We start from the raw sequence: 24,488 nt of genomic DNA, 5'->3' as shown, positions 1-24,488 counted from the left end.
CCCCAAACCATAGAGTCGGCAAAGCGCAGCGGCCGCGGAGGTGGCGCCGCCTTGTGGCCCGGAGGAGTAGAGCGGGAGGAGCCCGCGCGATTAATAATTAAAATATTAAATATCAAATCAACACTTTAATGGTGTTCGACACCAGGGGTGGGGTGGGATGGGGGGTATATATTAACTCTGCAATAGGCTCTGCAGGGTCAGGGAGGCGGTTGGGGGGAGGGCACACGCACCACAAAGGCTCTGCAGGGCCAGGGGGCTGTTCCTGACCCTGGGAATTGGAAACAGCAGGACCAGGGTGGCTCTTCCCGATCCCAGGAATACGGAACAGCAGGGATGGGAGGGCTGTTCCTCCCACACCAGGAACACGAGACACACACGCCATGTACGGAGTCCTCCAGCCACGGCACGGGGAATCTCCTCCCGTCCCCCCGGGTTTCCACAGCTGCATTCCCCACGGAGCGCTGCGACCGGCCGGGGACGTTCCCGCTGTGGAGCACGTTTGGCCTTTGCAAATAAATGCAAATACATTCCTGGAGCGCAGTCATTTGGCAACAGTAGGAACAAGCAATATGCTTGGAGAACAGATTTCCACGGGCCCACTGCACGCTCTTCCTTCTCGGGCAACAACAGGCTGTTGGCAGCGTTCTGGAAGAGACAAAACACAGAACCTCAGGGGCAGGATTCCCTCAGGAGCAGGATTCCCTCAGGGGCAGGATCCTCTCAGGAGCAGGATCCCCTCAGGGGCAGGATCCCCTCAGGAGCAGGATCCTCTGAGGGCCGGGATTCCCTCAGGAGCAGCATCCCCTCAGGAGCAGGATTCTCTCAGGAGAAGGATTCCCTCAGGAGCAGCATCCCCTCAGAAGCATGATTCTCTCAGGAGCAGGATCCCCTCAGGGGCAGGATCCCCTCAGGGGCAGGATCCCCTTAGGAGCAGGATTCCCTCAGGAGCAGGATTTCCTCAGGAGCAGGATCCCCTCAGGGGCAGGATTCCCTCAGGGGCAGGATCCCCTTAGGAGCAGGATTCCCTCAGGAGCAGGATTTCCTCAGGAGCAGGATCCCCTCAGGGGCAGGATTCCCTCAGGGGCAGGATCCCCTTAGGAGCAGGATTCCCTCAGGAGCAGGATTCCCTCAGGAGCAGGATTCCCTCAGGAGCAGGATCCCCTCAGGAGCAGGATCCCCTCAGGGGCAGGATCCCCTCAGGGGCAGGATTCCCTCAGGAGCAGGATCCCCTCAGGAGCAGGATCCCCTCAGGAGCAGGATCCCCTCAGGGGCAGGGTTCTCTCAGGAACAGGATCCCCTCAGGAGCAGGATCCCCTCAGGAGCAGGGTTCTCTCAGGAACAGGATCCCCTGAGGGCCAGGATCCTTTCAGAAGCAGGATGCCCTCAGGGTCAGGATCCCCTCAGGGGCAGGATCCCCTCAGGGGCAGGATTCCCTCAGGAGCAGGATCTCCTCAGGAGCAGGATGCCCTCAGGAGCAGGATCCCCTCAGGAGCAGGATTCCCTCAGGAGCAGGATCTCCTCAGGAGCAGGATCCCCTGAGGGCCAGGATCCCCTCAGGAGCAGGATCCCCTCAGGAACAGGATCCCCTCAGGGCCAGGATCCTTTCAGAAGCAGGATCCCCTCAGGAAGAGGATCCCCTCAGACTAGCACAGCAATGCCTGACTGAGGCTTTAAAGATGACACAAAAAATGGCCAGAAAGGAGCCAATTCTCAGCCTAGGACAAGGGGACACACAATTCCTGATCTTCCCTCAGTGCTTATGATCTTTTTCTAGCCCAACCATCTGCTTGTAGACAGAAACTTGCTCTTAAAGGCTTTAGTACCAAGAATGGTATTTTATGCTTTAGCATGGAGGAAGAACATCCAACACATCAACAGTTGTCTCTGGAGCAGCAGCCCAAGGCAGCAGCTTTGTTTTCCATCATGTTTTCCTTTGTTTTCTATCCCCTTCCTCAGGTCCATGGCACGTCTTTGGAGGCAGCTGGGGAGCAGCTCAGCTCATCCACACATTCCATGTGTCCCTGCTACCCGCAGGGACAGGCTGCAATAACCCTCCCAGGCAGCTGAGTTTCATTTCGCAGCTTTAATCCCCTTCCCAGAGCTCAGGAAAAGAATTCCTTACAAATGGTCCCACACAGCAGCATTGTGTGGGAAGATCTGAGGCGACTGTGAAGGATCCCTGGCACCAGGAGTGTGCCTGGAACCCCAGCAGATCCACAGAAATCACACAAACCAAGTGCTGGTCCTGAAGCAACGCAGGATTTGCCCAAATCCCAAAATTAAGTAAATAGGGTCTTACCTGGAAATCATTAATTTTCTTAGTGAGAAGATGACGTGTTCTGAGTCACCTGGAAGAGCCCCAGAAGAGAAGGGTCAGCTTTGAGCCAGCATTCCTCAGGGAAGGGAGCAGGGAGCAGGTACCCTCGTGTGTCCCAAACCCTCAGGGTACACCTGGCTCTTACCTGCAGGTGACCTTTGAGATTGGCCGGTGTTTTATAATCCCCCTTTAAAACCTGTGGGAAAGAGAACCTGGAGTGACCCCCTGGGGCAGTGGAATCACCTCTGGGTCACTGCTGTCAGCCATTCCCAGCCTTGCCAGGGAAAAGGCGGCACCTTGAGTGCTCTGTCCTGCTCTGGGCCCCTCTCCCCAAAACAGATATGGAGAGGCTGGAGCATGTCCAGAGAAGGGAACAGAGCTGGGGAAGGGGCTGGAGCACCAGGAACAGCTGAGGGAACTGGGAAAGGGGCTCAGCCTGGAGAAAAGGAGGCTCAGGAGGGACCTTCTGGCTCTGCTCAACTCCCTGAGAGCAGGGGACAGCCTGGGGGGTCGGGCTGTGCTCCCAGGGAACAGGGACAGGAGGAGAGGAAACTGCATCAAGCTGTGCCAGGGGAGGGTCAGGTTGGACACCAGGAGGAATTTCCTCATGGAAGGAGTGGTCAGGCTTTGGAAGGGGTTGCTCAGAGGGGTTTGGAGTCCCCATCCCTGAGGTGTCCAAGGAACGTGTTCTATGTGTCACTCAATGCTCTGGGCTGGTGACAAGGTGGGGATCAGGCATAGGTTGGACTTGATGGCCCTGGGAGGCCTTTCCCATCCTGAATGACTCTGGAATTCTGTGATTCTGTTTTCCCTGTGTGAGCCTGTTTCCCCCTGCTCCATCCCGATCCGGTTCAGGAGCTTCCCTTGCTCTGTGAGCCCCTGGCCTGTCCCCTCCACGGCAGTGCCACTCACCCTGTGCGTGTTGTTGACAACCAGCGGGTCGGGGTGGCCGTAGTTGGGGGGGTTGGCGTAGGGGTCGTAGCCGAGCCTGGCGAGCATGGGGGCGATGTGGGCCATGTCCTGCAGCACATCCTCTGGGATGTGCCCGATCCATTTGGATAACGCCTCCATGTTCACCGGCTTGATCACCTGGTCTGTTGACCTCTCTATCCTGGGGAAAATAAAGGACAAAAACAAAAGACACAATGGTCGGATTTCATGCGTGTGCTGGGCTCACACACAGCTCGCTGCCATCTCCACACAGAACCACAGGACAGGACCTTAAATCCCATCCCATCCCACTCCCTGCCATGGGCACAGACACTTCCACTATCCCAGACTGCTCCAAATCCTGTCCCACCTGGCACTGGGCACTTCCTTGGATGGGGTAGCTTCTGTCCCTCACAGCCCTGCTCTGGGGAAGCAGACCCTGGCAGGGGGTTCCACAGCCCCAGAGGCTGGGTCCTCCTGTTTAGAATCATGGAATCATTAAGACTGGAAAAGCCCTCTAAGACAAGTGAGTCCAACCATTCTCCCAAGACTGCTAAGGCTACCACTGACCTATGTCCCCAGCTGCCACATCCACACAGTTTTTAAATTCCTTCAGGGATGGTGACTCTACCACTGCTCTGTTCCAATGCTTAATTACCCTTTCAGGGAAGGAATTTTCCTTTTTATCCAACCTAAACCTCCTCTGGCACAACTTGAGGCTGCTTCCTCTTTTCCTACAGGAGGGATCGATCCTGCACTGGGACAGGGGGTTTCAGCAGGACACCTCTCCTTATCAGAGGAAAACAATGTAAGATGTGTGGGCTGTAGCACAGATCAGTGACCCCTATGAATATTCAAAACCTGGTCTAAGCAACCTGGACCAATTTACTCTGAGCAAACAGGGAAGTAGAGCTGGCTGCACTCCCAGGGCATCCTGGAAAACTGGAGCAGCTGCACATCCCCCGTGGCTCCTGTGCCCTCACCATCAGGGCACCAGCAACTGATACAGAGACTTGGATAATTCTCTTACACAGCTGATTAAATTTTGCTAAGCCTGACTTAAGCCTCCATTTAGAAAAGAAACAGCATTAAAAGAGGAAAAGAAAGTGGGAGAAGACAAACACCCCTGCACATGGAGAGAGCAGGAGTGAGTGCTGGGTGTGCCTCCACTGAGCAGGTATTGCTTTTATTCTGCAATACCAACCCCAGACCTAGCAAGAACTATAGCTCATCATCATTGGCAGCACAACTAATCACACCAAAGATGCATCTGAGGACGGGTGGAGAAAGAGGCATTAAAGAGCTCACGTTCCACAGTAAGCAGTTCTTTGCAAATTAGAGACTGAAATAATTTCTGCAGTGTCAAGAGAGATTAAACAGTCACCTGCTCCTGAAATCCTCGCTTGACAAGCTGTTCTGTGGAGTACAACAGATTAGGAGCATTAAAGCCATCTTTTACTCGGGAACACAAACCCCACTGCAGTACAATGTGCTGTCCCTCCTGCCCCAAAACCACACGCAAACACCAGCAACGCAGCTCTGTCCCCAGTTTTAGCCTTTTTGCAATGAAAACTCCTCGAAAAGCTGAGGAAGGAGCCAAGACTCACTTGGAAAGGGACACCCCGCCGGGCTTCCCGATGAGCTCCTCGTGGTGCAGCACCGTGTCGCTCCAGGAGATGTCCAGGAACCTCATGATGTTGTGCATGGACTGCTCGGGGTGCAGCACCAGCTGCTCGTAGTAGACAGGCAGGCAGCGGGCGCGGCCGATCTCCAGGCACTGGGAATACATCACCTCGATGGCCTTGTTCCACTTGGTCAGGCAGTCCCGGTAGCTGTTGAGGTCGAAGCCGGCGATCGTCACCTTGCGCGTGATCATGGAGTGCACCGAGGCGCGCCCGTCCCGCACCATCAGCAGGAACTTGGAGTTGGGGAACAGCCGGGACAGGTACACCGAGGACTTGAGCGTGAAGGGGTCCTTGTTGCACAGGTACCTGGCGGGCTCGCCGTGCTTGGCGATCACCTCCAGGATGAAGGCCTGCATGGCCGCGTCCAGCACCTGGTCCGTCACCCCCGCCTCGTCCAGCCGCATCTTCTCGCGGCCCGACTTGGACCAGGCCTGGCGCATGGCCAGCACGCGGGGGATGATGCGGGTCTCCTCCCCGCAGCGCACCTCGGGGTGGGCGTCCAGCATGGCCCTCATCAGCGTGGTGCCGCTGCGGGGGACGCCGCCGATGAAGATCAGGGGCATGTCCTTGCTGTACCGGTACTCCACGTGGTTGGCGTCCACCATCACCAGCTCCTCGTTCTCCGGCCTCATCAGCCTGTGCCTCCTCTCGCTCAGGACCTGCTGGCACTCCAGGACCTGCTGCCCGAGGTGCAGGGTCACCATCAGGACCGCCACCGAGCCCACCAGCAGCAGCACCCTGCGCGTGGTGACCCGCATCCTGCTCTCCTGGGCACAGGCTGGGGGCTTCAGCTCTCCGCTAGCGAGTGTCCAACCCCACGGGCATCTGCAAGAGAACAGCACTGTCAGAGCAGCGGGGCCAGCCCTGCTCTGATGGGATGCTGACACCATCCCAGATTTCATCACCTCCTTCACTTATCAGCACCTCCTTCACTTATCAGCACCTCCCAGGCTTGGTGCCCTACACCCAACAGGTAATTAAAGTCTGTCTCAGTGCACACCCAAAGAGAGAATTTCTGCACTGTTTGTGCTCTCAGAAACACAGGTTACAGCTGGAGCAAAGCTCCAGGAACGTTTTGGAGAGAAGGAGCCCTGTATACTCAGGGAATCCTTAAAACAAAATCTTTACAGAGTCTGTTCCATCCCAGATGAAGCCCAGACCCAAGCTGAGGTTTTTCCTCCCAAACCCAAGTCAGCACTCCAGCACTGCCCACCTCTCAGCCACCTGCATCCTCCCTACATTTTGTTTAGTTTAACCCTGTGGCCGCAGGGGAGGGGAAAACTGAAATAGGAGAAAAACAAAAGCCTCTCATGCCAGCTTTAAGGGTCAGAATCAGGAGAAACCGTTAGAATGAAATGCTGAGAAATTCAACCACCTGAGAGTGAACAGCCACACGCAGCGTTCACCACCACCCTGCCCTGCCTCGCAAACTGACCTGACGGAGAAATCCGTGACACTTCATCTGGCACCGAGACTTTTTGGGGTTTTCCACGGCTCGGCAGGACATCCAGCAGGCAGGCTGCAGCTTCTGCAAGTGCCCAGCTCAGCTTGGTGCCTGGAGGGACTCCCGGGAATGCTGGCACCGCTTCCCACCCCCTCCCCCCCATCCGCCCCAGTTGCGAGTGCAGGTTTTGCAATCCTCCCCTGGGCTCACCCCGGGATTTCCAGTTCTTTGTGATTATGTGGCTGGAGCAGGAGCTGAATGGAGTGGAAGGAACGGGCCGTCCATGGATTCTGTTTTGCTGACAGGCCAAAGAGCTGCTCCAGAAAAGCGTTTTCTCCCCTCCACAGAGGGAACACATTGTGCAGCAGCCCAATGCAGAGCAGGGAGCAGGCAGGAGAGAGCCTGGAGCTGGGCAGCTTTCCTGTTTCTCCTGCCAGGCACTCAGGGACTCACTCTGCTCCCCCCTTCCAGTCCCTGACATCCCACTCCACCATCCTGGACTGCTCCCATCCACCCACTGGCTTTCATCCACCCCTGCCCAGGCAGTGACTCTCTGCCAGCCCAGGGATGCCCTCCCCCATCCCAGCAGCACAGCAACATCACCACCAAAAATATTTTTGTGGCTCTTTACTCCCTGGTCCACCCTGACCAGCTGCTTGGTAACATACCTGAAGCTAAACAGCCTCAGCTGCATCCCCAGGTATGAGGTAAAGTGGGTGGACTTGTTGGGATGTAGATCAGAGGGACACCCAACAGCTTTGGCATTTTTGCAGCACCAAGCAGATCAGAGCCATTAACAAGACAAGGGCTGCTCCTTCCTGCTCTCTCATCTGTTTGTGTCATGTAAATATATTCAAATGTTCACCCCAAAATAATTGCAAATGCCACAAGACCCAGCTCAATGGATGGCAGAGGAGCAGGCAGGATTTAGGGCCAACTGGAATAATTAGGGCGATGCAGAGACAGGCTAATTAGCAGCAAAGGCTGCATCGTGAAAGGAGGCTGGAGCACAGAAGTGCTCTGTTCTCCAGGAGAACCAGCTGACAGGGAGCAGCTCCCACCGAGATGCTCCAGCAGCTCCAGCTGAGCTGCAGAGGGAACAAAGGGACTCTCATATTGTGTTCGATGGGGCTGCCTGCTGTGCCAGGAGAGGTTCAGGTCGGACATCACGGGGAATTTCCCCGTGGAAAGAGAGGTCAGGCCTTGGGAGGGGCTGCCCAGGGAGGTGGTGGAGTCCCCTGGAATGCCTGGACACAGCACTTTGAGCTGGTGACAACCGGGCACGGGTTGGACTCAGGCTGGATGGTCTGGGAGGGCTTTTCCAACCTGAATGATCCTGGAATTCTGGGAGTCCCTGGCGACTACTGGACAGGCAGGGACACAGCCCCCTCTGCTCCCACCCAACGCCACCAGCATGGGAAGCTCCCACTCCGTGTGGAGAGTGGGAAAGGCAGGTGTTCACAGGAGCATGGCTTCTCCCCACTGCTGAGCACTGGACTCTGGCTCTGCCCCTGCACAGCAGCCCCTGGCCCTGGGAGGGCTGGATTGGGACAAACCTCTTTGTTGGGATCACCCCAGTGTGCTGGGAGGGCTGAACACACCCAGAGCGTGCCTGGCCGCGGGCCGGGGGCAACCGCAAACAGCCCAGCTGGTTCTCAGCTCTTTTGTGCAATTCTCCACTGAGAATTTCCTAAAATTTATGGGCCTCATTAGTCTGTGAGGGAAGACGGATGGGTCATTTCCTCCCCAGCAGACACTGTGCTGGAATCATGGTGTAATTAGGTGCAGGGCTGTCTGAGCAGACACAGCCCTTCCAGGGACAACACCCTTTCAGATGCCCGAGCTGGCTTTGAGAGCTTCCCACTCCAGCAGAAATTAGGGAGCTGCCAGAGGCTATTCTGGCAGGGAATGGTGACATGGGAGCAGAAAGCAAAGTGCCAGCAGCAATCCAGGGCTGAAGCCCCTGAGTGCAGCTTGGACATGGCAGGACAGGGATGTGACACAGGGCCATGGGCTCTGTCACTGGCCAGCATCAGGGCAAGGCTGCCACCCAGAGCATGGAGTAGGATGGGAACCAGTTGGGAAGTGACAGCAGGGTGACAAGAGGTCCTACAGGCAGCAAGTCTTCCCTATTCCCCCACAGATGGGACTTGAGCATGAACAAGGCTGACACCGTGTCGTGCCAGCTTGTGAAAGCAACACAGGATCAACAGGACACAGTGGTGGTGTGGACAGATGTGCAACATCATCAGACAGATGTGCAGCAGCCACCCAGCATCCCAGGGAACCACACATCCAGCTGCTTGCTCTTACCTTTTCCCTGTACAGTCATCGTGCTGCTAGTTGAGCTTCATGCTGAACCCGTGGCCACCAAAACACCTGATGGGGAAGAGAAGCCACAGTGTTGACTTGTTTATTTAGCACACACATCTGCTCTCTTCCTCAGCACCTTCCCCTCCTCCCCACAGCCTCCTGTGAGCCCCAGGGAAAGGTGTTCCTGCTGGATCTGGTGTTCCCAGCTGATGGTCAGCACTGGCAGCTGGACTTGGTACAGCTGCTCTGAGACACCAGCACTGCTCCCAGAGCACAGCCAAGCCAGGACACACAGAGGGAAGCAGCAGGGCAGCTGCTCTTTTAGGAAATGCAGCCTCCTGGAAAGGAGAGGCCTCAGGGGGACCCGAGTCGCCTGGATGTTTAAAGCTCAGAGGATGACAATCCAGCTGGGCACGATTCCAGCACACACCGACCGGCACAACAGCCTTGACCAGAGGAAGCAGCTCCAGACTCGCCTGCTGGAAATGCTGAAATCAGGCACACGTCAGACTATGACCAGAGCCCCCAAATCAGTGACAGTGAAAGGAGACAGAGCCCAGAGGACCTGCAGGCCTAGCACTTCTTCCTGGCTACAGCCCAAGGAACAAAGTTCTCTCCAGCCTCACCACCTGCCAAGGCAGCAGCACCAGTACATGCATGGAAATCCCTCCAGGCTGGGAACCAAAGCCCTGGACACTGGATTTCCCACAAGGATTGCTCCATGCCAGGGAGCACAGCAGCTTTGGCTGAAGCCCTCCTGCAAGCACAGAGCATCCTGAGGACAGTCTGGGACATGGAGCTGCAGCAGAGCACCCCGAGGGGCCAGGACCTGGCAGATCACCAGATATCACTCTGCTCCCAGGATCACAGCATGGACATGGGACTATCATGGGGTCACTGCTGCTGGGACATTCCCAGTCAGCTCCCCCTGGCTGTGCAGCAGGTCCTGGCCTCGCAAGATGTTCCTGAGAACATTTCCAGTAGTGACACTGATGGCTATTCCAGTCTCCTCTCCTGACATCGAGTGTCACCGGCCCCTCCGCCTCAGCACTAAGGAGAAACCAGAGGGAAACTCCACCCAACAGGAACTCTACAAGGGCTTATCTGCAGTGCAGGCGCTTCCCCATGAGGCTTCCTGCTCAGCTTGGCCTCCGTGGACTGCAGGATTCCAGCTCCAGACCAGGCTGCAGCTCCACAAAGCAGCAGCTGCATCCCTGGACGTGCTTCTGCAGTGCCCCGAGCGCTGAGGTGCAGGGGCAGAGGTGGTCCCACAGCCCACCCAACTCACCCCGCTCAGAAACAGCTCCAGCTCCTGCCCAGGCACAGACACACCGACAGACACACAGACACGCACTTGTTTGTGACTTCCTTCCTGATGCTGTGCAGGGCGTCACCACCAGCTGGGCTCCAACAGCTCCGACCAAAACCCCAACCAAAACCCCCGAGGGAAACCCCTGACCTTGGCACCTGCACTGGGAACGGGTAAAACCCAACCCCGGAATGGCCCCCGTGCCAGCACAGCACCCTCAGCAGTGCGGAAACACTTTTTGTTAAAGCGTTACAAACAACCACAGAAAAAGTTTTTGAGAGAAGCCCCATAAGACCAAAAGCTGAATTTTTTTTTAAACCATTCCCAGAAATGATTGCCATTAAGTGTTGCCTCCCCAAAAGACATAGGTGTGGCCTGGAAAATTTGAGCTCAATTTGTTGGTGATTAATAAAGGGATGAGGCTCTGCAGGCGCCCTTGTGGCGGAACAGCAGCAGAAACTGTGGTCAGCAAGAAATGTCCCAACACATCCAACTCACATCTTTGCAAATCAGCAATATTTAATTACTGAATTGATAGTCTCCAGTTCATTTACAAAAATAAACACAGCTTGCCTGAGGGCCACTGCTTCATCTCAACCTGAGCTCAGTTCAACGCTGGCACTGCTGATGGCAGCTCTGCTCCTCCTGCACGCTCCTGCTGGCAACTCGAACAGCACATTTCCAAACACTTCCCAGGTATCTCTCTTAGCAGGACTGGAATGCAGCGAGCATGGGGCATGGGGCATGGAGCATGGGGCCAGCCCCAGTCTCCACCAGGAGCACACAGAGGCACCACGGGGGTGGCTGTGGTCACTGAGTGCAGCGTCAGCCCTGTTGCACAACCCCCAGCTCCTGCTCCTCCACCCCAGCGCTGCACAGACCGGGATCGATCCCGTGGGATGGTGGGAACAGAGTCCAACCCGCCCATCCCAGTGGTGGGACAGGGGCTCTGCACCTGCCTCTGCTGCAGGTGTGCCATGGCCCTAAGCCTTGGAGAGAAGATATGAAAATTAAGCTGCAGCTTAAAAAAAAACCTCCCACAACAAAAAAAAAAAGAAGCTGCTGTCAACCACCACGTGGCGAGAGCAGCACCACTGAGAGCAGGATGGGTTTGGTGACTAAAATTGAAGTTGCACTGTAGGTCATGAACCCAGGGCATCCAGTGCAACAGAGGCCAACTCCAGTGAAAACATAATCAATCCCAACAAAAACACCTGGGGTCTGGAGCACTTTGGAGTTCTGTGTCCCTTGGAAAATCCCCAAACAGCACTGACAGCCCTGTGGTTTACACTTGCACCGCTGCCATCATCCCAGGGAAAAATAACAGCCAAAAAGAGTTCAGGGATGAGTATTCAAGCAGTCACCTCAGCACCCAAACCACACAGAGGCTCCTCCAGCTGCATCTTAGCACCCAACAGGCTCAGGGGACAAAGGGGAATTTATTTTCACTACTGGGTACCTAGAAAAATAAACCAGCAGAACCTGCTGCCCCTGAGGACTGAGGCAGCGTGTGCCAGCTTCAAACACTTTCTGGCTCAGAAAAGCCTGCAAGGTGAGAGCCCTGAGCCACACCAATCACTCCAGCACAGCATCCTTTCTCTGATCCCAAAGATGGGATAGGGGATAGGGATAGGGGCACTGTGTGCCAGCCAGCTCCAACAGGCCCTAAATCACATCAGCAGAGAATCCACAGACATTGCACAGCACAAACAGACTGCTGGTTTATCGCCTCAAGGCTGTTATGATTAGCAAAACATTTTATTATCCTGATCAACGGTACAATGTTCCTCAAACAAGAAAAATCCCACCAATTTACAGTAAATCCCCTCCACCCATCCCTCGTTCCAAGCACGGCAACAACTTTTTATCGTCGGGAGAAGGAAACCTCAGCATTCACCCTGCCAACCTCGCAGGGACACGGCCTTCAGCTCAGAGTGGCAGAGTAATTATGGAATTCCCAAGGGAAGACTGCTGGCAGGACACAGGGATGGAGGCACCTACCCATTCCCCAGCACCTGGCACTGTGTCCCTGCACAGCTTCAAGGCTCCAGCACGTCAGACACACTTGTGCTGAAATGGGACACGAGTTCTGCACTTCAGAGGGAGCTCCTGACTTTTAATTAACCCACAGAGCATCACCCTTTCTTAATTACTCTGCAGTTGCTGCCTCAGGGGGACAAAGGCAAAGCCAGCACAAGTCCACCGATGGTGACATTGCCACGTTGGTTCCCCTTGTGCCCTGACCAGTGACTCCACTGTCTGCTGGAGGATGGGGCTCTGGGAAAGCACTGAGATCTCCCTCAGCTCCTCTTGCCCAGCCAACTGTGGCTGCCCATCCCTGGAAGTGTCCAAGGCCAGGCTGGATGGAGCTCTGAGCAACCAGGTCTAATGGAAGGTGTCCCTGCCCATGGGGGTAGAAATAGATCTTTAAGATTCCTTCCAACTCAAACCTTTCCACGATTCTGTGACAATTCTGTGATTCTTGTCCATGCTTCTGATCAAGTCACTCCAACTCTCAGCCCTCGTTCAGAGTATGTCCTGGGGATCCCCATGGCAGAGGGGCAGTGGGTGAGGGGAGCCGAGGGTTGCACACCCCTGTTTACTCACCACGCTTGATGCAAACACAGCTCCTCCCTCACAAAACTCCAGAAATATTCCCTTGCAGGAATGTGGGTGGTCAGAGCCTGCCACATAACAGGGAGGAAGAGAAGTCAGAGGAACTGCTAGAAAAAACACCAAGTATCTTCAAAAAATATTTTCTCAATCCACACGCCAAACCCTAAGTCTCAACAAGCTCCATTCTTGCATGCACAAAGATCAGGATCTGCAAATAAAAAATTGTTTCTGCAAGACAAACCCCAAAACCTCAAATTTGCTTAAGAAACACAATCAAAGTGTTTTATTTCCCCATGCAGCAGCAGCAGCAGCAGCAGCAGCAGCAGCAGCAGCAGCAGCCCTGGAGGCACTGCCTGAGGGCAGGGCAGGGCAGCAAGGTGGAGGTGCCACTGCTCACCTTGCAGGCAGGAAGGGGAGAGGGGACACTGCTCCCCACCTTCCCCAGCTCCTCTGCTCGTTCTTGTCCTGTCTCCTGCAGCTCCCTCAGGAGCACAGTCCTGAGCATGGATCTCCAGCAATGCCCAGAATGGATGCCGTAAAGGCAAACATTTGGCGTCTCCACAAAGCCAGAAACTTTGGGAAGCACCAGCGCCCACTTCAGCAACGTGTGTTTGTGGCCTCCCACTCCCAGCCCCCACGAGGCCGGGCAGTGACCACTCCCAAGCCCTGGCATGGGTGAAACCCATGGAAGAAACGGAACCGGGTCCTCCCGAGCCTGCGCCACTGCTGCCTCGTCAGCCAAACCACCCTGCAGGGCACATCCGAGCGCCTTCCTGCTCCTCCTCTGCTGCCGCTTGCATCTGCAAACGCTGGCCCACCAAGGCCTGTGCCCCGAGTACTGGCCTGCAGCCAGCTGTGAGCACAGCTGGCTGAATGGGGGGGCTGTTATCCCACCCCCTTTGCAGCTCAGCACTGCCAGCAGCAGCTGCTCGCACCACAGGATCCCTCCCAGCACCGAGCAGGAACAGGAGGGCTGGAAAAGCTTCTCCTGCCCCAGCACAGCAGCCTCTGGCTCTGGAGCCAACATGCCTGTGGGCATTCCTCTGTGGAGAAGCACCTGCATGCTTCAGCCCCTCCAGAGCCCCCATCTGGGGTCACTGCCTGGGAATGTGCTGTGGGAAGCAGCCGCTTGCTTCACTTCCGAGCGCTGCGCCTTGAGCAAACCCCGCTGCTGCTCTTGTTTGGTGTCCCTCAGAGGACACAAGGGGCTCCTGTGGCAGGGCCACCCTCCTGCCTGCACTCACACCGTGAGGCACCACAGCACGCACTGGGGACAAAAATCGGGCAAAAAGGCATCGCTGGCCTTGTGAGAGAATTCCTGCAGGAATTCTGGAGGCAGACAGGGCTTGGGAAACAGAGTGAACCACAGCAGGCAGGCGGTACCAGGGCAAGCTGCTCCGGGGTTGTGTGCCCGCTGCCTGTGGAGTCTGGAGGGAAACGTGCTCGGCCAAGGCATGAGGCTGAGCTTCCTCAAGGCATCACAAATTCATCACAAGGCGCATCTGCACGGTGCCAAAAAAAACCACCTGCTGAGGGTTTGTTTTCTCTCTCCAAAAATCTTCTTGACAGTCCCCGCGTTTTAACAGCGCTCCTGCCATCCCACACATCCCCAAAGGCTCAGCGTACCCGGAGTGCAAACTGCCTTTGGAAAAAGCTCCTTAAAATAGCGACAGAAATTATTAATACAGTTCGTAAAACCTACAGGCAGAGGACGGCCGTGGCATGAGCCTGCCCATGCTGGTGAGCCCACCAGTGTCCTCAGCCTGCCCCATCCCCTCCCAGTGAAGCCCCCCAGTCCAGCTGCTGTGGGCAATACTGGGGAGGACTCACACAGTGCCCAGTTCAGCTGCTGTCCCCCAAATTCCAGGCTGCCTCCCTTGTGTGACTCTCCACAGACTTTGGGCTCCCCTCGGGCTCTGCAGCACAGCTGCTCCTGTGGTGCCACACGCGGCACGTGATGGCAAACCCCGCTCAAACCCCGCTCGCAGGCGCCCGCCTTGGCACTTGACAGCTCCCCACGAGCACCCTGCAGCATTCCCACAAAACACACGGCAAATCTGGAAACCTGTTGGCACCAATCATTTGGATCTCCCCACTCACCGTTGCTCGGTGCCTGAGCAGGAGGGAGCAGCACGGCCTCGCCTCCCAAAACCGAGGCCGAGCAGCCAGCGGGGCCTGGCACAGGGAGGTGTCTGAAGGGGTTTCAAGCTGTGAGATGACTTTTGGACAGAGCCCGAGCATGCAAACAAACACAGAGAGGGACAGAGCAAAGGCCTCTGTGATGCAAACCATCCCCTGCCTGCAGAGGAGGGAAGCCCAGCTCATGCTGCCAGCCCTGGTGCCAGCAACTCCAGCCACGAGTCCCAAGGAACTTGAGCTGGACAAAGCGTGGATGTCACATCCCTGCCACACAGGGCACAGTAACTGATGGGCACTGCCAGGAGAGTGCCAGCGCTTTGCATGGGCTGCAAGGTACCAATGCAGCTGCTCAGGAGCCTGTCTGCACCCCCTGACAAGGGACCCACATCCTACAGCCACCCCAAACTTGGTGCTGCCAACACCTCTCGAGCCTCAGCAGAGACTGACACTGCCCAAGACCCAAAGGTGCAGCCTCTCACTGTGCACCCACCCTGCCCAGGCCACCACACTCATCCTGGTAGAGAAGGGCAGTCCCAACCCTGGCTGAGCTCTGGACAGATGGACAGCCTCAGCCCATGGGTGCCTCTGTGTGCGGCAGTGATCAGGCTATGGGGGCACAGCTTGGTGCTGGGCTCCCAGAGGGGTGCCATGGGAGGGGGGAGAGGGCACCGTGTGCCAAAGAGCAGAACAGGAGCACAAAGGTACGAGGAGGACACTGCGCTGAGCACCTTGTCCCACGTGCCGTGCATCCTGCACTGTGTTCTGTGCACTGAGCACCCTGCGGCCAGCCCAGCACCCCCTGCACTGCACTGAGCACCTGCACCCAGCATCACTCTCTGAACTGAGCACTGAGCATCCTGTACTGGGCACCCAGTGCTACTCTGAGCATCCTGCACCGAACACTGAGCACCCAGCACCGCTCTGCATCCCCAGCACCGCGCACCAAGCACCGCTCTGCATCCCCAGCACCTTTCTGTGTCCCCAGCACCGCTCTGCATCCCCAGCACTGTTCTGTGTCCCCAGCACCGCTCTGTGTCCACAGCACCGAGCACCCAGCACTGTTCTGTGTCCCCAGCACCGAGCACCCAGCACCGTTCTGTGTCCCCAGCACCGCTCTGTGTCCCCAGCACCGAGCAGCCAGCCCCGTTCTGTGTCCCCAGCACCGTTCTGTCTCCCCAGCACCGAGCACCCAGCACCGCTCTGTGTCCCCAGCACCGAGCACCCAGCACCGCTCTGTGTCCCCAGCACCGAGCACCCAGCACCGTTCCAATCACGCATCATCACCCGGTATCCCCAGCCCCGCATACCCAGCCCCGCTCTGTGTCCCCAGCACCGTTCTGTGTCCCCAGCCCCGCTCTGTGTCCCCAGCACCGAGCACCCAGCACCGTTCGGATCACGCATCACCGCCCGCTATCCCCAGCCCCGCGCACCCCCCGCACTGCGCACCGAGCATCCTCCGCCGCTCCGCGCTCCGCTCGCTCCGCCCGCGCCACCCACCGAGCCCCGAGCCGGTACCAGCCACCGCCCGCCGGTACCGGGGACCGCCCGCCGCGCAGCCCGGCCGCTGTCACCTGCCGGCCGGCGAGGCCGGGGGGGACAAACAGCGGGGCCACAGGCGGTACCGGGGCCGGGCCGGGCCGGGTCGCTGTCCCCGGTGTCCCCCCGCACTCACCGGGGCCGCCGCCGGCCCGGAGCGGCGCGAGACGCGGCGACGTCACGCGCACGCGGGGCCGGGATCCCCGCCCGCCGCTCCGCGCGTGCGCCGCGCGCGCCCGGCACCGGGCGGCACCGCCGGAACCGAACCCGAACCCGAACCCGAACCCGAACCCGAACCCGAACCCGAACCCGAACCCGAACCCGAACCCGGACCCAAACCCGAACCCGAACCCGAACCCGTGTCCCTGCCCCTGCCCGTGCCGGTACCGGCCGTCCCCGCGAGTTGCCGGGCGAGTTGCCCGCGGCCTCACCGTTATCCCCGGTCCCGGTGCTGCCTCTGTGCAGCGCTGCCGTCGCTGCTATCGCTGTAATTAATCACCGCCGTCGCTAATCAGCGGCGTGGGAGCGCGGGGAAATGCCACCCGAGGTGCCCCACCGGGTGGGAAAAGGGGGATGAGGCCGCAAAGAAGTGACCGGTGGGGAGGGACAGCACCCGAGGAGGGGAAAAAAAAACTCCTTGAAAGTGAATTGATCATCGATTGACTGCAATTTCGGCTGTTAATTAGTGCCCAGTGGATCCCGCAGGCGTGGGCAGAGCCGGGAGCCCGCCCTGATTCCGCGGCTCCCGGGGCACCCCGAGTCACCAAAATGAGAGGGTCCCCACGGGGGCTGTGGGGTCGGGCTGTAGGGCCTTTGCCACCCCTTTCCCCCGCACCGAGGGTCTCCTGTGTCCCAGCCCCAGCAGGGACCAATTCCCTGTCCAAACCCCCTCCCCGTGTCCCACCCGGCTCCAGAGCAAGGCTGGCACACCCCGGGCAAGCGCAGCCGCGTTCACGCACCACCGACCCCCGAGCGGTTCTAATCTTCTGTTTTTTTTTTAATTTGCCTCACAAGGTAGAGTACATCCAGGGAATGTGCAATGTACAAGGAAAGTGCTGGGCGCGAGCGCGAGGGGAGGCGGGGGTGCCCCACGGGGCCCGGGACTCGGAGCTAGCAGGCGGCACGCTCAGTCGGAGGGCACGTCGGGGGTGACAAAGGTGCCCTTCTGGTCCCACTGCATGTCCCGGATGCGGCGGATGGACTGGATCTGGGGCTGGAAGGCAGACCACTCATTCCAGTGTCGGAAGTCTCCGGTCTCAAACAGGTACTGGTAGCCTCTGTAGCCAGGGTACTGGTACCCGACCCAGCTGGGGGAAAAGCAAACACAGGGCACCTCAGCAGGGTTGGATGCTCCAAGCAGCAGCCACATGGCTGGTGGGCGCTTGGAGGGCCTGCAGGGCCTCCCTGTGCTGGCCACCAACCTCTGAGGGACGGGTCACACCACTAGAAACAACCACGCCACCCAAAACTGCCATGCCACCAAAACCAGCCAAGCCACCCAAAACTGCCATGCCACCAAAACCGCCATGCCACCCAAAATTGCCATGCCACCAAAACCAACCATGCCCCCCAAACAACCCATGCCACCAAAACCAGCCATGCAGCGTTTTCTGGCTGCCTGAGAGCCCGTGGCAGCCAGCTGGGGAGGACAGGGATCCTGGCACGAGGCAGATGCCACTGCAGCCCAGCTTACGTTCCACTGGGCACCTGCACGCTGCCCACGCGATCGCAGAAGCCATAAGCCCAGAGGCTGGGCACGTCGTCCTCCTGGATTTCCATCTTGTTGCCCTTGAAGTCAGCAGACTCATAGAGGGAGATTTTGTGATCCTCAGCCTCCTGGGGAAGACAGAGGGAGGGTGCTGGGCAGTGTGGCCGAAGCCCTGGAGCTTTGCTGCAGCGAGGCATTGAGCAGCACAGCCCAGTCCTGGGCAGGTCCCAGCAGAGCTCTCTGCTCCCAGGCACTCACCATTTTGATGGGACGCATGGACATGAAGCAGTCGCTCCGGTAGCTGCTGGACCAGGTGTCCCAGCGAGGGTACTCGCCCTTCTCCAGGATGAACATCTCCCCACGCATGTTGGCCTGCTCATAGGCCACCCAGCTGGGGAGAGAGGTGGGTATAGAGCAGGTCAGGTGCCACCCGCAGTTCCCCTCCTGCTCAGCCAGCTTGCAGGACAGTGGAGGGGTCTCCAAAAAGGCTGTGGCCCCACCACCCTGCTCCAAATTTCTCCCAGCCTAGGCACTGTGGCTCAGCACTCTGCTGTCCCCCTGCCTGGGCTGTGCAATCCACGCCCCACTGCCGGGAGTGGGGCTCCCTCCTCTGCAATGTCACCTCTTCAGCAGAGCCACGAGGTGCTGCGTGCTGGAATGTCATGGGTGTGGGGCTCCAGAAGCCCCTGGCACCACAAGAGTCCTGCATTTGCTGCTTCCCCTTTCTCTGCAGAGCAGCTCTTCCTGCAAACGCCAGCAGGGGTTTTCCTGCTGGCAGGAGATGTGTTCAGGCACCCCAGGCAGCCTCGAGCTGGCTGCTAAAGCTCAGCTTGGTTGTTTTGCTTTCATCTTTTCCTAAATACATTTTTGGGTGCAGAGTCTCCTCAGTGACTCTCAAGAAGCTTCTAAGGTCCCAAACAACACCCACGTTCTCTGTCCTCCCAGTTTCACCCTTTCTATGTCTGGTGCAGTTTCCCAGGTATCATATCTGAGCTCCTTCCAGGCTGCTCCATCCCCCATTTATTTCAAGAAGAGTTGGATATTCTGGATTCCTAACAAAAAAGTAATCTGTGCTGCATGATGTCATTCCAGGTCACTCCCGATCCCTCAGGGATGCTGTCGGGACCAGCCATGTCCTGTGCATCCTCCCCACAGCACTACCAGCCCCCCTGCATTCCTGGGGACGCCGTTTCCAGCCGGGCACAGCACGGTGGGATGCTCTTTCAACATGAAGATCATCTGTCTGCCCAGTTATCTGCTCTGGGGATCATTTTTGTCCCTGCCTGTGTCAACTGTTCCCACGGCTTTGAGGCCTGCCCAGCCCCCTTGCTGCTGCTCAGCTGCCTGGGTGCAGACATGTGCTTGTCTCCCTGCCTGTGCCAGCCTGATCTGAGAATCCCACCTCATTTCACCTTGACTTCTCTAAAATCTGCAGCTCCCTTGTATTCCATGGACAGCTCCAGGTGGCTGAAATGATGGACACGTTTCCTCAGCCCTTGGCTTCGCCTCTGGTGCCCTTTGCTTTGCATGTGGCCCTGGCATCCTTCCCGGCCATCCTGGCCCTCCTGTCCTCCTCAAAGGAGATCCTGGATGCCCGCTCTGCTCCTTTGCTGGCCCAGGCAGCAGGGAAATGGAAATGCCCCTGAACATCACATGGTGCCCAGGGTGCCCCCAGGGCCGTGTCCCCACCCACCAGGAGCATCCCCAGGGTCTCAACCCTCCGTGGCTGGGCTCACTTACGGTCCAGAGGTGACAATGACGCTGCGCACCCGGTCGAAGCCACGGTCAGCCAGGTTCAGGCACTCGGCGGTGAACTCCATCTGCCTGCCCTGGAAGTTCTCCTGGTCGAAGACAACGATCTAGGGGTTCAAGGAAAAGGTTGGATGAGGACAGGCATGCTCAGGGAGGGCAGGCTGGTGCTGTGTGACCCACCATGCCTGAGCCCACTGCTCCATGTGTCCCCCTCGGCTCTCCGAGCCTTCCTGCAGCTTCTCAGCTCCGGTGCCTGCCCGTGCTCGGCTGGGCTCTGTGCATGGGCATGCCCAGCACAGGCTGGGCACGGGAAGGTTTCCTCCAACAGCTCCAAAATGGCCTCATCCTGCACCTGGTGTTACTGCTGCTGGTGGGAAGGAGCTGCTTCTCCCAGTGCTCTGTCTGCACTGTGCCCTTCTCAGCCTGGCACGGTGTCACCGGAGCCCTCGCATCACTCGCCCTCCCCGTGCCAGCCCTTCTGCAGTGACTCGGTGGCATGCTGGCATCACTGTGGCATTTCAGTGCTGGCCCTGTCACCCCTAGTGTCCCCTCCACCTCCCCACAGGACCCCTGCATGCGGGGAGTGACCAGAGGGAGCAGGTGACAGCAGCCAGCCCTGACACCACAACCCAGGAGAGAGCGCTTCCAAAACCTGTGGTCCCCAACAAGCTGTCCTGGCCAAGGCACCTTCAGACTGCTCCTCCTGCAGCAGCTGCCCAAATCCTGTGCCTGCTGTCAGAGGGACAGAGCAAGGATGGCATCTCCCACGCTTCCACAGTCCAGGGACAGAGCAAGGATGGCATCTCCCACACTTCCACAGTCCTTCCCCCTGGAACAATCTCCTTCTGCCCCAAGATGCTGCCCTGTCCCTCAGCCTGGAGCGTGTCCCTGCACGTGGGGAGCCACAGGGCTTACCCTGAAGGCTTCTGGGGAGGGCTCCTCGCCCTTGCTGTTTGCGACAGGAGCAGGGTCGAGGGATGGAGTTGGAGCAGGAGCTGCCTTCTCCTTGTCATCCACAGCCTGGCCGGGAGCAGCGGGTTTTGTGGTCTCAGACATCGCGGTGGTGGGCTCAAGTCTGTGACAGGGCACCAGCAGCAGGTTAGAGGGAGGAACGGATGTGGGCACCCACAACCCGCCCCAGGAACGTGACATCTGGATGGGGACTGTCAATGGGGTCGTGGACAGGGCCAGGAGGGGGGTTGCTGGAAGGTTCTCCAGCAGGCACAGGCAGGGGTCCTGTCTTCACCAGGGGGATCACAGGAGGTCCTGGAGTCCACACTCTCTTTCTGTGGTCAGGAGAGCCCTGAGCTTGGTGCCAGCACCGTAGGAGTGCCCACGGATGGGGCCTGATGCTGTGCCAGGCACTGGGGCCATCCTCACGGGGTGCACCTGGGAGCTCGGGGGGCTCCAGGTCAGCGTGTGAAGGGTGGGAAGGGGACAGCCCTGGTCTGCTGGGGCCCTGCAGCTGGCAGCCTGCGTGGCCCCACAGGTGAGTGTCAGCAGCAGCTCCCCGGGGAGCGGAGGGAGGTGGGATGCTGAGCACAGAGGTGCTCCCGGACGTGACCACCACAGCGGTAGCCACGCTTAGACCCTGAGTTTCCCTCTCCCCACCTCGGGTCCGGCTGCAGCCCGGTGTCCGGAGACTTTGTCCTCTTACCTGGGCAGCTGCTGCTTCTTGTTGGAGTGAGCTGGCTTGTGTTTCGGGGCGCCGCGAGGCCCCCACTTTATAGCCTGGCAAGGGCAGACCCCCGGGCGGGCGCACAAAGGAACTGCCAGCTCATCAGTGTCTGCACGGCCGCCCAGTCATCACATCCTGCAAAGCTCTGGGCGAGCTGGAAGCCTCTCCCCGGCCCCGTGCCCAGCCGCTGAACCCAGCACTTTCCTTTGTGCCCGCCGTACAACAGAAGACCTGACCGTGCCACTTTGCAGCGCGCCCGGCACCCGCTGCCCCGGCAGGGCATATATAGCCCTGGCACGGCCTGGCCAGCGCCAGCACCGGCACAGGGACACCTCCCCTGCCCGGTGCCCAGGCCCCGGTGATGCCCGCTCCCGTGCCGCTGCCACCGCCGTGCCCGTTTCACCCCTCCAAACACTCAACCTCTCGCTTTGAGCATCACTCTGTGCCCGCAAGCGCCGGCTGTGCTGCCCTGGAGATGCCAGAAAGCGAGATCTGAAATGTTCTGAGATGCTTCAGGAGTTAGGGTTTTTTTCCCAAATGATGTGTAATCGAAGCTGACACTTTCTGAACCACCTGAATGCCTGAACACAGTGTTCGTTCTCCCTTGGGAATGTCCCTGCTCACTGGCAGGGTTCTTCCTTTGCTTTTTAGCCCATTTTCCCTGTGCTGTGGTCACCTTGTACCACCCCTGGTTCTGCCACTGCCACGCTCATGGTTTTGGGGCATCAGCTCTGTCTGATGGGTGCAGGAGGGTTGTGGGGTGGCTAGTTGGGGATGCACTGCCACCAGTCCCTGCAGCAGCTCAGCTTCTGGGCCACATCTCCCCCACCCCATGACACCTCAGAAGGATCTTCCCCTGAGTCCCTCTGAGCCTCTGATCAGCTCTTCTGCATCTCCACAGCCCTGTGCAGCCCCCGCAGCTTCCCGCAGCATCCAGCCCCAGCAGTGCCTCACCCGGGGCTGTGTGGGCACAGGGCTCAGAGCCCCGTGTGCTGCCCTCCTCTTTTGTTCCTCTCATGTGTCACCCAGCAGTGGTGGGATCCAGCTGCACCCTCTGGGCTATTGCACAAAATCCCCAACAAAAAGAATGTATTGATCCCTTCTTTTCCCGAGGTTTTTCAGGAGGTGTGCTGTGCCCGTAGCGTGGCTGGGTGTGGGGTCTGCTGCCCCATCACCCTGGCACTGGCCCAGTCTGGTTCTCACCTTCATACTGAGCAGTGTTTCATGATTCACGATTTCAATTTGTGCTCGTTTCCATGGTTTTTATCCAGATTTCTAATTTATCCTGCCCTCCCTTCCTCCCAGAGCCAGCATGGGTGTTCTCCCTGCGCTGCCTCTCCTGTGCCTCCTGGGCATTAATCGGCAGGACTCACCCACCCCCTGCTCCTGGCTCTGTTCTGCTCCCAGTCCCCCTTTGAACCTGGGCATTGGAAAACCAGCTCGGAGGGGCTGAGCTCTGCTCCTGATAGCTGCTTTGCCCCTTACTGAGCACTCAGCATCCCCTGGGCTTCCCTGAGCCAGTGCTGTGGCAGGGCTGACAGCAGGGATTGATCCTTGGCCATTCCTGAGCCCTCCAGACACAAAATCCCTGCCCTGCCATGGACCTGTGCCCTCACTGCACCACCCCTCCTTGGCATGGGTGAGCCTGTGGACACAATTCCAGCACAGCAAAGAGCTGCCCAGGCAGCAGAAGGCCAGAGCTGGCACAGCGTGGCCATGGAGGGTCTGTTCTGCCCTGGTGGGTCCCACTGCCCAGGGACCTCCTGCTGCTGCATCCCTGCCTGGCACTGAGTGACCGTGTCCCGCTGCCAGGACACGGCATGGACAGCGAGCGAGTGGTGGCCACTGTGCTGGTGGCCAGTGGAAGCTGAGTTTAGCTCAGGCCACAGTGACAGGCCAGGGACAAATTGTGCCAGTGCCAAGAGGGCTTTTGCTGGGCTTGCAGGTGGCAGGGACAGCCCGTGCAGCCCTGCTGTGCCCTGGGACAGCCCCCCCAGCTGCTGCAGCTGCATGAGGGGAACTGTGGCTCAGCCTCCTGGCAGGTTTCTGGCAAATTCTGTCCCAAAACACAGCACTCCCTGCGGGCACGGGTTTTCCCATTGGGCTCAAGAGCCTCCATTGCCTGCTGCCCACTCTGAGGGGGAGGCTGGGTGGGTGCTTCTGCCCAGCCTTTGGAGCCCTGGCACCACCCTGGGATGATTTGTGAGGTGTGTGGGTCACTGTGAGCAAAGCTGGAAGGTGTTTAGGTCCCCAGAATGTGGTGGCAGCAGAGTCACAGAGGCAGGAGGCTGCTGCAGCTCTTCCCAAGTCATGTCCTGCACTTCCAGTCCCTCCTGTGCCTTTTCAACCCCCCACCACCGATTTCCATGCCCCTGGTCCCTACTTCTCATGGTGTCCATGACTGTTGTGTGCCCAAACTGCAACAAGTCACCCCGGATTTAGGGTGGAGCTGCTCTGCCCTTGCAGGGAGAGCAAGTGGAGACGTGTCCTTCCTCCCCTTCCCAGAAAGGGGTGAGGAAACCTCCCGGTGCCCCCAGTGCGGGCAGCACTGCTGCGGGCAGGGGGGAGCGCTGCCAGAGCTGGGACATGGCCCCAGCCCAGCCCCATGCCAGGGAGGGCACATGGCAGGGGTGCTGGCAGGGCCTGGGGGCGATGCCCCAGCTCTGGAGCTGTGGGGTGGGGGTCAGAGCCTGTGCCTGGTGGGCCAGCTCGACTCCTGGCTCATCAGTGTCTCTGACATGGTGCCTTTGTTCTGCCGGTCCCTCCTCCCCGCCATGTGCTGAGTTAGGGGTTTCAGTAATGCTCCCCTGGGCTCTGTCTCTATCTGGAGGCTATAAAAACCCAGCCAGAGGCTGCTGGACATGTCACCTCCCTGGGCACCAGTGCCTCACCCCAGGTAAGCGCTGGAGCCTGGGGCAGCTGCCCCATGCCCATGGCTGGGCCCTGGGAGCGAGCAGCTGCGGGAACAGCTGGAGGAGCATCCAAGATCCAGGGCTAGACCTCTCCTTGGCACTGGGAGCTGTGGTGGGGGGCTGGGGACCGAGGGGTCGGGGCTGTCCCT

At 58.6% G+C, this 24,488-nt stretch overlaps 2 protein-coding genes across 4 annotated transcripts; both read right to left on the bottom strand.

Annotated features, from left to right (window-relative positions):
• Window positions 1-112: 112 nt before the first annotated feature.
• TPST2 (tyrosylprotein sulfotransferase 2) lies at window positions 113-16,513 on the bottom strand. Of its 3 annotated transcripts, none has more exons than XM_030285829.4 (7): window positions 16,426-16,513; window positions 8,690-8,755; window positions 4,855-5,757; window positions 3,230-3,428; window positions 2,463-2,513; window positions 2,300-2,348; window positions 113-645 (listed from the first exon to the last, which is right to left on the bottom strand). In XM_030285829.4, the coding sequence occupies exons 3-6, from the start codon at window positions 5,688-5,690 to the stop codon at window positions 2,319-2,321; spliced, it is 1,116 nt and encodes a 371-aa protein (XP_030141689.2). In that variant the 5' UTR covers window positions 5,691-5,757; window positions 8,690-8,755; window positions 16,426-16,513; the 3' UTR covers window positions 113-645; window positions 2,300-2,318. The 3 variants fall into 3 exon arrangements, with proteins under 3 accessions (XP_030141689.2, XP_072792054.1, XP_072792053.1); XM_072935953.1 differs by lacking the exon at window positions 16,426-16,513 and adding an exon at window positions 16,200-16,223; XM_072935952.1 differs by lacking the exons at window positions 8,690-8,755; window positions 16,426-16,513 and adding an exon at window positions 6,368-6,466.
• Window positions 16,514-17,265: 752 nt separating this feature from the next.
• Window positions 17,266-20,825, bottom strand: CRYBB1 (crystallin beta B1). Its single transcript, XM_002197886.7, has 5 exons — window positions 20,665-20,825; window positions 19,738-19,856; window positions 18,256-18,388; window positions 17,983-18,125; window positions 17,266-17,596 (listed from the first exon to the last, which is right to left on the bottom strand). Exons 1-5 carry the CDS (start codon window positions 20,803-20,805, stop codon window positions 17,416-17,418), a joined length of 717 nt encoding a protein of 238 aa, XP_002197922.1. The 5' UTR covers window positions 20,806-20,825; the 3' UTR covers window positions 17,266-17,415.
• Between the last annotated feature and the right edge of the window lie 3,663 nt (window positions 20,826-24,488).

This window comes from Taeniopygia guttata, chromosome 15, assembly GCF_048771995.1.
Source record: "Taeniopygia guttata chromosome 15, bTaeGut7.mat, whole genome shotgun sequence".
NCBI classification, from domain to species: domain Eukaryota; kingdom Metazoa; phylum Chordata; class Aves; order Passeriformes; family Estrildidae; genus Taeniopygia; species Taeniopygia guttata.
The sequence above is the reverse complement of the archived record's forward strand: the minus strand, read 5'-3'. Positions and strand labels throughout refer to the sequence as shown.

Bases quoted from the DNA above. Each gene is read 5' to 3' on its own strand.
- TPST2 (XM_030285829.4), bottom strand. From the start codon at position 5,690: ATGCGGGTCACCACGCGCAGGGTGCTGCTGCTGGTGGGCTCGGTGGCG. The intron at 3,429-4,854 runs GTGAGTCTTGGC...TATTTTCCCCAG, and splicing joins GGCGGGGTGTCCCTTTCCAA to GATAGAGAGGTCAACAGACC. The intron at 2,349-2,462 runs GTAAGAGCCAGG...GGGCTCTTCCAG, and splicing joins ATCTCAAAGGTCACCTGCAG to GTGACTCAGAACACGTCATC.
- CRYBB1 (XM_002197886.7), bottom strand. From the start codon at position 20,805: ATGTCTGAGACCACAAAACCCGCTGCTCCCGGCCAGGCTGTGGATGAC. The intron at 18,389-19,737 runs GTAAGTGAGCCC...CTCTCTCCCCAG, and splicing joins GTCATTGTCACCTCTGGACC to CTGGGTGGCCTATGAGCAGG. The intron at 17,597-17,982 runs GTAAGCTGGGCT...CTTTTCCCCCAG, and splicing joins GTGCAGGTGCCCAGTGGAAC to CTGGGTCGGGTACCAGTACC.